This window comes from Muntiacus reevesi, chromosome 9 (assembly GCF_963930625.1).
Source record: "Muntiacus reevesi chromosome 9, mMunRee1.1, whole genome shotgun sequence".
Taxonomy (NCBI): Eukaryota; Metazoa; Chordata; class Mammalia; order Artiodactyla; family Cervidae; genus Muntiacus; species Muntiacus reevesi.
Genome location: NC_089257.1, coordinates 12050607 through 12062977, shown reverse-complemented (window position 1 = coordinate 12062977; position 12371 = coordinate 12050607). Strand labels below are relative to the sequence as shown.

At 41.0% G+C, this 12371-nt stretch overlaps 1 protein-coding gene across 1 annotated transcript; it reads right to left on the bottom strand.

Annotated features, from left to right (window-relative positions):
* Positions 1-4484: 4484 nt before the first annotated feature.
* On the bottom strand, positions 4485-5060 carry LOC136175638 (olfactory receptor 4C5-like). Its single transcript, XM_065945888.1, has one exon. It carries the CDS (start codon positions 5058-5060, stop codon positions 4485-4487), a length of 576 nt encoding a protein of 191 aa, XP_065801960.1.
* Positions 5061-12371: the final 7311 nt, after the last annotated feature.

Sequence of the window (12371 nt, the reverse complement as noted above, 5' to 3'; positions counted from 1 at the left end):
ATACCCCTGTACGAAAATGAAGAAAAACCCTGTAAGTAGGAGATCTTTGCTTCTGTTTCCTCTTTTTCAGACTCTGATGAGGAGTTGATTGCAACCTTACCACCAATCATCTGGAGTGATGTAATTCACCGGGCAATTTGAGTTCAGGATGTTTTTCTACCTAAGGAGTGGATCAGGAGTAGGAATGGTTATGCTCCCTACCCACAGAACAGTGCCCTATTGAGAGGCTGTCTTTGAGGAAAATGTCAGAGTCCTTGGGAATTTAGAGAAACGCTTATTCACATAAGTAGAACATGGATTCCATCAGCTTGACTGGTTGGTTGGGGCTTTGTCCTGGGAGGAGGATGCCAGCAGACACAGGATGACTGACCCATAGTGGGACCTTCCTAGCAATGACCCATAATAATTACAATTCTGACTGATCATTGATTTCGAGAAGACAAGAAGGAAACTGCTTTTGTAATCATCCTTATTTTTTTTTCTTCTGGGACACAATCTCTTAGATTTATCAAGACCCAGAGACACTCTGAGAGATAGTGAGGGACAGGGAGGCCAGGCGTACTTCAAGTCAGTCCATGGGGTCTCAAAGAGGGGGCGTGACTTCATGACTGAACAACAACGACACGTGAGTGTGATCTGATAGCTGATAGAACGGTGAAATCATGCAAAAATATTGCGAATTCAGTAGGAAGAGCTGGTCTCCTAATTTATAGAAGGAAGGATGTATTGGAAAGGGAAATAAGCTAACAATGAGAATTTGGAGGGAGAGGGAAGAGTAGGGATGAGGTTAGGAATAACTGAGGAGGGACTTAAGTGATCACATAGATTGGAGCCAAAGGTACTGTTTCCTTGTTTTGACCCCAGATTGCGTGTGAATGGGGGTTCAGTTAGAGCATAAAGATTAATGACCAAAGGTCAAAATTTTGATAGTTAGCAAACTAAGATTTCTAAGAGGAGAGAAGGCAGTTGCATGCAGAACACACATAGCTACACTGAAACTAAATAGGAACCCTTGCATATCTATTAATAGCTTGCAATAGAGGGCAAAAAGGTGATATGGATACAATTATTGATGAGGAGGCTTGAGATTAACAGAAAGATTCTGTTTTGGTCCCGGTTTTTCCTGAGAAGCAGAGAGCATAGTATCCTCCTGAGATACATGGAAATTTTGTGGGGATAAAGTTTATAGGAGATCAGTGAAAATTTAGAACCTATACTAAAAAGAATGTGTGGGAAGAAGGAACTGTTTGGAACAGCCAGAACATTTGCTCAAGAAGTTTTGAAGACGTAATTTCAAGAAGTTGAAATTTTTGTTGTCACTCCTAGTTAATAATGGGCTCCCCAGGTGGCTCGGTGGTAGAGAATCTGCCTGCCAACGCAGGAGCTGCAGGAGACTCAGGTTAGATCCCTGGGTAGGGAAGATCCCCTGGAGGAAGAAATGGCCATCCACTTGAGTATTTTTGCCCAGAAAATCCCACTGACAGAGGAGCCTGGAGGGCTACAGTCAGCCCATGGAGTCACATATAGTCAGACATGACTGACCGACTGAGCAGCAATACCTAGTTAATAATTTTCTTCAAGATTGCCTTATATCTCAGGTGGAGGGAAAGACATGATTGTGTATGAACTTGTGGTTTAGATACTTCAGTTACTGTAGTGCATTTAGTTCAGTTCAGTTCAGTCACTCAGTCGTGTCCGACTCTCTGCGACCCCGTGAACCGCAGCACGCCAGACCTCCCTGTCCATCACCAATTCCCGGAGTTTACTCAAACCCATGTCCATCGAGTCGGTGATGCCATCCAACCATCTCATCCTCTGTCGTCCCCTTCTCTTCCTGCCTTCAATCTTTCCCAGCATCAGGGTCTTTTCAAATGAGTCAGCTCTTTGCATCAGGTGACCAAAGTATTGGAGTTTCAGCTTCAACATCAGTCCTTCCAAAGAACACCCAGGACTGATCTCCTTTAGGATGGACTGGTTGGATCTCCTTGTAGTCCAAAGGACTCTCAAGAGTCTTCTCCAAGACCACAGTTCAAAAGCATCAATTCTTCGGTGCTCAGCTTTCTTTATAGTCCAACTCTCACATCCACACATGACCACTGAAGCAAAAATGCTCTATTTGGACTTGTTTTTGTAAAGATTGTCATTTATTCATTCTGTGTTTTGAGAACGAAGATAACTGCAAAAGTGATGGAAACCTTTTCTCTCCTTGATATTTATAAGTCTTTTAAAAGATGAAATGAGTCAAGGTAACTAGTCAGGAAGGATTGTTTTGCTGTGGCAACAAATGAATCCTGAATTCTCAGTGGCTTATCACTTCAACTCTCATGTTGTGTTCAGGTCAAATTCACTGAGAGATAGTTGCTCCTCTAGGACAGTCCTCTTCCAGATAGCTACGGGTCGACACAGCTTGCTTCACTGGGTGGCCCTGCCATCTCAGTGTGTGTCTTCCAGGCTTGCTGTAGCAGGGAAAAAGAAATGGAAATAGTCCTGGCGAGGAACATACTGACTTCTCAATGTTTAAGCCTAACTGTGACACATATTACTTCCTGTTTAAAAACAAAGGGGCTGGAAAATATGGTAGTAACATATGGATTCTTAGTGATCAGCAAATGGATTGGTAACTACTCCAGTATTCTAGACTGGAAAATCCTGTGGACAGAGGAGTCTGGCGGACTGCAGTCCATGGAGTCAGAGTCAGACATGACTGAGTGTCTCCCATTTAGAATAAATTACTTACTAAACCATTGAAGATTAATGTATATGCAATGAACACCTTAGTTATGCCTGTGGAGTCATTTGGGTTAATTCAAGTCCTTCTGAAGGGAGACGTAACTTTGATGGATTTGCAAAACTTGAGTCCTGGCCCCAATTTGGATATCTTTCTTTTATGGGGTTATTTCCTTTAAACTTACACTGTGTCTATATCTCAAATTATTTTCCATCTCATTGGTTTATAATTGGTCTAAAATTTTCCATTCAAATTTGAATGTGCATGCTTTCTGACTTGATTACTTACCTATCACCAACTTAATTTTTGTTTGTATAGGATACTTTTCTATCCATTAGCTAAAGCACAAATCAGTTCACCCAAAATTATTTGGATATCTTTTACAAAAACAGTGCTCCACAAAACTCTGGCTGGGAAATTGTGTGCAAGATAGCTGTACAGCTGTGCCGGGAAGAATTTTATATCCCTTCTTGGCTTTAGACATAGATAATAATTCATTTTGATAAGAGCCCAGATTACACTGTAAAGGGCGCCCCTGGAATTGTGCAGCACTTGGTACTAATTTTGGAATGAGTCCTGTCTTTATGTCACTCTCATTTCTCAAAACTCATTCATTTCTCATTGGTCATCATCTCTCACAATAACAACTCTACCTTGACTACAGTACTAAAACTATTCATTTGAAAAAAAACTATGTGGTTGTTAGGACTTATTGTTTATTTAAATATTGTGGTTGTTAAAACTTATTTTAATTATTTGGCCTATTGGTTATGTACTGTATATCTGAAGCTTTACAGAGAATCATTCTACTGAAAATAGTAACTCAAAGTTTTTCCAGCCTCTGTGATTCTTTAAGGTGATTAACAATGCCCCTTTGAGGGCTTCCCTGGTGGTCCAGTGAAGAATCCACCTGTCATTGCAGGGGATACGGTTCAGTCTCTGATCCGGGAAGATCCCACATGCTGAGAAGCCACAACTGCAGAAGCCCACCACCACGACTGCTGAAGCCCTGACACCTAGAGCCCGTGCTCTGAAATTAGAGAAGCAGCTGCGGTGAGAAGCCCGAGCACCTCAACTAGAGAGACGCCCTCGCTCACTCCTACCAGAGAAAGCCGCGTGCTGCAACGAAGACTCAGTGTAGCAAAATAGAAAAAAAACAAAAACCCTGAAAAAATAAAATTAAAAAGTAATTTTTAAAAAAAAAACAACATCCCTTGATTAGTAGTAATTTATAGAAGCAAAGAAGTTTCTAATTGAAGAGCTTTAGTCATCATTTAATCAAATCTTGATGTTTTATGAAAGATGAACCATTAAAGATTCCAGAAAGCAAGGGGGTGAACAATATACTTAAAGTCACATATTTTAACTTAAAAATCATTATCCTTTCTATTAGTCACTCTTGTCCTTAAGATATGAATAGATTTTATCTTCTCTACTCACAAAAATTATTACCCAAGGTTACTCTTTGGCTCCAGAGCGTCTTCATGGCATTTTCACCTCTGAGTTTCTGAGGGTTAGATTAAAGGGTTTAACATGGGTGTTACCATGGTATAAAGCACAGCCGGCGCTTTATCAATAGGGAAGGTGATCTTGGGCCGAAGGTACATAAACATACAGGCTACAAAGAACAGGACCCCTACGGCAACATGGGAAGCGCAAGTGGAGGGAGCTTTCTGCTGTTCTGCAGTGCTGCGTGTTCTTAGGAGCAAAGGATGAGAACACAGGAGGTGATAAGAATGGAAAAGATGCATGCACATCAGCACCCTGTTGGCAGCAGCAAAAAGACCAAAGACGTGAGTGGCGGTGCAGGAGAGTTCAGCAGAGGGAAAAGGTCGCAGATGAAATGGTCAGTGACGCTGGGGCCACAGAAGGACAACCAGACTAAGAAAATAATCTGAAACAGAGCGTGAAGAAATCCTCTGACCCAGGCCGTGGTCACCAGGAGGCCACGCACTTGCCTGTTCACTGAGATGGTGTGCTGCACGGGCTTGCAGATGGCCACGTGGCGGTCACAGGCCCTCACCATGAGCAAGAGGATCTCAACTCCTCCAGAGAAATGCTCTGCAAAGAGCTGAGTCATACACCCGCTGAAGGAGATGGCTTTCTTTTGAGCAAGTAAGTCAAGTATCATTTTGGGGGCCATGGTAGAAGAGCAGCAGCAGTCTATGAAGGACAAGAAAGACAGGAAAAAATACATGGGGGAACCTGAGGCTCTGCTAGTGGCGACTGTCACAGTGAGAAAGCAGAGGAGGGTAAACAGAGCAAACAGGGGCTTCTGTACCTCCGGGCTCTGTGTCAGGCCAAGCAGGAGGAATTCTGTCACATTGTTCATTTGCTCCCGGAATCCAGTCTGGCGTTCAGATAACTGATTTCCCTGAGAATAGCACAGGGATCGCAATTGTGAGGATCAATTTAGACCAATCGCAGTAATTTTTCTCAGAATTATTTTCTGTAAGAAAAACATTAGGCAGATAAACCCAAGACTAAAGTTGGGCCATATTATTATTGGCCACAAAATGAACACGTAACTGTCTTCTCTCTCTCACACACACCCCCACTCACCCACACATGCACATACACATTCGTGTACACAAATGCAGTTTTATCACTGTTGACATTCCAGTCATCTTCCTACAAGTGTACATTGATGGGTATTCCCCCAAGAATGCTCATGTATTTTCTCCTGTAGGAAAAGAGGAATAAGAAGAGGACCCATACGAAGGAGCAGAGGCTTGAGTTCCTGAGAATTTCCCCCCTGTGTCCCTTCTCTAGTCACTTGTGCTGATGGGGTGCTGCAGAATTTATTATTCTTACTTTTAACTTGTTTCAGGATGAATATACAACATCAGGTAAACTCAACTCAAAATTAGGGATGATGTAATTACACCTCAGAAAAAACTGAACGGAATGAATGCTTAAGGCCCCACTAAGGTATAGCTTCTTTACTTAAGGTATACTTCTTAACGAGGTATCACTGAGGGTGTCCCGGGTGGCTCAGGTGGTAAAGAATTCACTTGCAAAGCAGGAGACCCTGGCTCAATCCCTTGCTAGGGAAGATCCCCTGGAGAAAGAAATGGCAACACACTCCAGTATTCCTGCCTGGAGAATCCCATGGATAGAGGAACCTGGGTGGGCTACAGTCCATTGGGGTCACAAAGAGTCGGACATCACTGAGCAACTTCACTTTTTGCACTTTCACTTTTGAGGTATAACTGGCAGTTATATTTGTGAATTTATATTACATTCAAATAAAACTTTCTAAGAATACCACCACACAAGAAGAAAAAAAAATATTTTGAAGAGGATAAAATAGCATGATGTAATGCAATATCTTGAAAATCACTGCAGATGGTGATTGCAGCCATGAAATTAAAAGACGCTTACTCCTTGGAAGGAAAGTTATGACAAACCTACATAGCATATTAAAAAGCAGAGACATTACTTTTCCAACAAAGATCCATTTAGTTAAGGCTATGGTTTTTCCAGTGGTCATGTGTGGATGTGAGAGTTGGACTGTGAAGAAAATTGAGTGCCAAAGAATTGATGCTTTTGAACTCTGGTGTTGGAGAAGACTCTTGAGAGTCCCTTGGACTGCAAGGAGGTCCAACCAGTCCATCCTAAAGGAGATCAGTCCTGGGTGTTCATTGGAAGGACTGATGCTGAAGCTGAAACTCCAGTACTTTGGCCACCTGATGCGAAGAGTTGATTCATTTGAAAAGACCTTGATGCTGGAAGGGATTGGGGGCAGGAGGAGAAGGGGATGACAGAGGATGAGATGGCTGGATGGCATCACCGACTCGATCGGTATGGGTTTGGGTAAACTCCGGGAATTGGTGATGGACAGGGAGGCCTGGTGTGCTGCGATTCATGGGGTCGCAAAGAGTCGGACACGACTGAGTGACTGAACTGAACTGAACTGAATTGAACTTTACCTGAAGCTGCTTTTTATTACTGAAGGACGTACATTATTGAAATCTAAAATACCCTGAATTATGTCAGATGATCATTCTAGTATGTCGGGAAATGAACAGAAAAGTTAGTTTATCAAGTAGGAAATCAAATTTAAGAATGTGTGGAGGCATGAGTCAAGTGCTCGGGCCTGTTGGGCTGGGAAGATCCAGGGGAATCGGGTGGAGAGGGAGGTGGGATGGGAGACCGGGATGGGGAATTCGTGTAACTCTATGGCTGATTCACATCAATGTATGACAAAACCCACTGAAAAAAAAAAAAATAAATAAAATTAAAAAAAAAAAAAAAAAGAATGTGTGAATGCGGCAATCATTGCATGTCTGAACAATGGCTGCTTTGCCTTCAAGCCCTATATTAGATCCTTCTGAAGAATATGTAAACCTCATGGCTGAAGGAGTCCCTCGCTATGATCAGTTATTGGAGGATGCCTAAAATCAGTATTATTTACAAATGGTGGCTCAAGAGTGAAAAGTCATCTCTCAATCTGGAAAGCAGCAGCATAGAAACCAATTCACTGAAGAGGAAAATGTAAATCTACTCAATGAATATAATTAAGAGTGGTGCTCCTTGTGTTGCAGGAAGGGGGACCCCTTCCAGGTCCCGAAATTGGACTCTTGTCTAACACTCAGAAATGAATTGTCCAAGGAGACACATGTGCTGATAAAGCAAGAGATTGTATTGGGAAAGGGCACTCGGGTGGACAGCAGGAGGGTGAGGGAACCCAGGAGAACTGCTCTGCGCGTGGCTTGCAGTCTTGGGTTTTATGGTGATGGGATTAGTTTCCGGGCGGTCTTTGGCCAATCATTCTAACTCAGAGTCTTTCCTGGTGGTGCAGGCATCGCTCAGCCAAGATGGATGCTAGCGAGAGGGATTCTGGGAAGTGGACCGACACGTGGTGTCTCCTTTCGAGCTTTCCGGAACTCTTCCGGTTGGTGGTGGCTTATTTGTTCCGTATCCCTTGTCAGGATCTCCTGTCATAAAACAACTCACGCAGATGGTCACTACGGTGCCTGGCCAGGGTGGGCGGTTTCAGTCAGTGTGCTTCCCCTGACACTTGTGGAATGAGAAGTGGATTAATGGTAGTGACATCAGATGGACTGTACTGATTCTTACTAAGTATCCAATGGATTCGTAATAGAGTCTGCAAAATGGGCCTTAGATAACTGGAAGATAGGGGGAACCCTGCATTATATCAAATGGGGGGATCTGAGTGAAAATTAATTCAAATAATAGAAACATAATTGTTGCTAAAAAGGGAGCCAGTAAATAAATCATAATGTACCTGTTTTTTATGTTAATACAGGTATAACTGGTAGGATTAATTTGATTTCAATGAAATCTGTGACAATACTGATATTGATGGTCAAACATGTTAGGAAATTGAATTTAAAATCTCTCCATGAGATTCATCCGATGAAAACTCATTTGTTAGAGGAGGAACTAGAGTTAGTTAACAATCAATGAATTGTTATATAATCAATATATTGATCCCTTTAATAAAGTTTAAATTATAGTGGTGGCAGGAGATAAAACAGTTATGAAACTCGTGCATCCTTATGAACAAGGGTGTGGCGAAATATTTGGTTAACTGAAATGCTTCTTTTAAAAACACCTGCACCTCATTTGATGATACCATGTATTAGCAGTTTGGCAGGCATCCATCTGTTTTTTTCTGTTCTATAAATGATATATGCAGGAGATGAATAATTATGAGTGATTTTAATTTAATGGCTTGACCAGGAGTCAGAGGATAGAATCTGTGGATTTCTGGGGCATGGTTTTCTGAAAAGTCTCAGAAATTTAATATAGCATTGGATATATTAAATACTATATTTAATATAGTATTGGAGGTCTTATCCAATATAATGTGCTAAGTTGCTTCAGTCGTGTCCTACTCCTTGCAAACCTATGGACTGTAGGTCAACAGGCTCCTCTTTCCATGGGATTCTCCAGGCACGAATACTGAAGTGACTTGCCATGCCCTCCTCCAGGAGATCTTCTTGACCCAGGGATCAAACCTGCGTCTCTTAGATAGATCTCCTGCATTGGAAGATGGGTTCTTTACCACTAGCACCATCTGGGAAGCCCATCCAATATAATACAACAGGAAAATAAAATGAAAGGCATAAAGATGGGAAAATAAAATATAAGACCATCATTATTCACAGATATCATAATTTTACATATAGACTCAAGGGCTCAGCTGAGCAGAAGAGAGAATTGAGTTGTCAGATGATAGAGGAGTGAATAAATTAATAATCCACAAATGAAGCAGCAGCCTTATCATTTGCTGACATAGTATAAGTGACAGGTTGAAACTTAAGTTAGTTAGTATCAACTTCCCCCTGTTCCTTTATCCCTCAAGAAACACTGTGCAGTGCATGGTTGCTGCTGAATGATAAGACTCTGGGATTCTTGGCCTCCGGAGGAGATGAATTCAATCCGGGGCCAGAGACGAGGCTGGATCGCTCAGAGCTTTTGTGTAATAAAGTTTTATTAAAGCATAAAGGAGATAGAGGAAGCTTCTGACACAGGCATAAGAAGGGGGCAGAAAGAGTGCCCCCCTGCTAGTCTTCGGCTGGATGTTACTTGGTCACTAGCAGTCTGTTAATGAAAAGAAAGGATGTCTTAAAACTCAGAATGGCACCAGGTAATTCATCCCAGACCATAAAACGATTGACTTGAATCTTGTAGAGGGGCAGATTACCACACAAATAGTTTTGCTTACATAGATTAGGGGAACAATATCTGAGTATAACATACCGGTTTGTCAAGTAGGTTGAGCCATTTGGCGGAACCAACATGAAGACAGTCTGGGATACATTAGCAGAGCTTAAGACAAATATTTCCATAAGAAAAAATGTATTGGTTAACTCAAGGTTTGAGAATAGTTAGTTTCAGGTGAAACCAGGTGTCATGGCAACACAGTATTTTAAGAGGAACCTCCTTCTAAATTTGTATAGAGAAGGAAAAAAATATCGGTAGTTTGTTTCCTCCTGCCGCTTAAGAGAGATAAAAATGTCTGACACTTGCAGCCTATTTCATCCGTTTGGAGACCCCTGCCTTCCTGCCTGTTACCCTCTCAGTAGTCAAGAGTTAGGTGGATTAGCACAGATATGGGAGTCATCTCATTGTTGAGGGAGCCCTGAATTACCAGTAATTTTATAAAATAGAAATGGTTTAGCACTCCAGTTAATAGGCAGAGATTGGCAGAATGGACAAAATCATGACTCATATATATTCTATCTACAAGGTTCATAATTCCAAGACACAGATAAGTAGAAAGTGAAAATGGCAAGAAATATATATTATGGAAATAGTAGCAAAAAGAGAGGTGAAAGAACAGACAATGCAAATATAGGACAAAATAAACTTTAGGCCATAAATTGTTGCTATAGACCAAGAAAGACATTTTATAATGGTTAAATAGTCAGTTACTCAAGATATAATAATCATGAACCTATATGTATCTCAACCTCCTCTGGTGACCTCAGTCAGTGAGTAAATTTTCTTAGGGATATTCCACCTGGATGAAACCCGACGGTTCCATCATTTAGAGTCCTTCGTGCCTCAGCTCTTGATACCCAAGGGCTTGCATGAAGAGTACTTTATCACATAGTTTTCCAGACCAAGAATACAGGCTGTCAAAGTTCAGGGGAAGAACCAATCAGGTGAAAATGTGTTGTTCATGGATGAATTCCCGCAGATACCTGCTTCTGGGCAAAACCTTAAAAAAAAAAACAGAGATAATTAATTCCTGGGAGGATAACGCCTTAGATAGAAAGGCTGGTTCTTTGATGTTCTCAGTGTCCTCTCTAAACACTAAGATTCATGGAGAAGATGTTTCCTCATTTTAAGAGAAGAGTAAGAAGGGCGTATTGGTAACAGAAGTATTTGCGTCTCTTCTTCTATGTCCATCGACTAGGTTCTGAAGGTCAGAAAGTTCCTCTTAGTACCTAAGACTTTGGGTTTCAAATTCAACATAGCATTTTCTTTTCTTTTGACTCGATTTTCCAAGGCATTGGAGCATGCTGAATCCATTTAAATAAATTTGTGTCATCTTGACAGAAATGCTTCCTGTAGAATTGTCCAGGCAGTGGGGACTTGAGAAACACACATGATTTGATATTACAAGTAATGGTTATTTCATATTTCTAAATACCTTGGGCATTCTTCTTAACCACAGGGAAGCCACAGTAAGTGAACTAGAATTGCTGTTTTTTTATAGAGTTTTTAATACTCCTGTTTTTTTCCAAGGGATTTTTACAGTGAAAATCATTAAAGATTTATTCTCTGATATTTTATGGGGGGTTACTTTTAGATACCCTGGGATCTTTAGCAGAAATATTTGTTCTTCCTGTATATGGATTTATCTATGATTTATCCAGAATAGGGTTACAATCTGTGGATTCTGAAGACAGTTTTTAAGTCTGCATGGGACTGAGGGGAAGGTCAGCATTTACATCATGTTTTTTGAAGGAATTTGTCAGCTCATATTGAATTCCAAATTGAGAATGTATAAATTTATAGCATTTACAAGGGAAAACGTACCCTTTGCTGTGGTTGGGAATACACATTAAACCCCAAGTTCTGAGGCACTTTTTATTCTGATTATTTTCAAACTTTCTTGGATCTTCTAACTAGCAAGATCTTATTTCTGCTGAAGTGGATGTGGTCCCTGCAATATAACTGAGATTTTGCATCCCTGACCTAAGACTTAGACCTTTCTCTTAGAGAGTCAAGGCACATATTGCTGAAGATAAGAGATGAAAGTTAATTTTCTTGGTCAGCTTAAGGTGATTTTTCTTTCCCCTTTGTATACACTAGACTTAAGTCATCTTATGGGAGGTAAGGTGTGGCGGGGTAATAAAATCACTGTGTTGGGCATTAAAAGACTTGGATTCTTACTGACCACTAATCAGCCATGTTCCCTCTCTGGGCCTCAGCTTCCTTATTTGAAAAGAGCATACGAGTTGATAAAATGCAAGGACCTGGAAGAATTTTCTTTTAAACTTTTTATTTGTATTGGAGTATAGCCAATTAACAATTCTGTGATAGCTTCAGGTGACTCAGCCGTACATATACACGTGTCCATTCTCCCCCAACTCCCCTCCCCTCCCGGGTGCCACATAACATTGAGCAGAGTTCCATGTGCTATACACTTCCAAGCATTGATCCATTTTAAATCCAGCAGTGTGTACACGTCCACCCCAAACGCTCTAACTATCCTTTGGTGCTGGAAGAATTTTAGGGCACAAAATTTCTGAACTTGTTAAATAGATCCTGAACTCATTAACATCTGACTATACATCACACAGCTTGCCAAAATAACTGCCATAGATTACACATGGTCATAGGTGGTGGCTTTGTCCGAACTCTGACATTGCTGATTCCAAGAAGTAAACTAGACCTATACTGGAGACCTAAATACCAAAGAGCTAGAGGCAGACATCCTGATTTTTTAATACAGACTGCTCTATTTTATTTTTCTATCATGACTCGGGCAAGTTGTTTACCTTCTAACCACATTTCCTTATCTTTAAAGTAGGTAATAGTTTACCAACCTCACAGGATTGTTGTGAAGTTGTTGTAAATGGAATAGTGAATGTAAAACTTAGTATAGTGTGAACACAGCAAAAACCCAACAACATTTAATGATTATTATAAGAATCAT

What these genes read in the sequence shown, in the direction of transcription:
- LOC136175638 (XM_065945888.1), bottom strand. Translation starts at nt 5,060, where the DNA reads ATGAACAATGTGACAGAATTCCTCCTGCTTGGCCTGACACAGAGCCCG.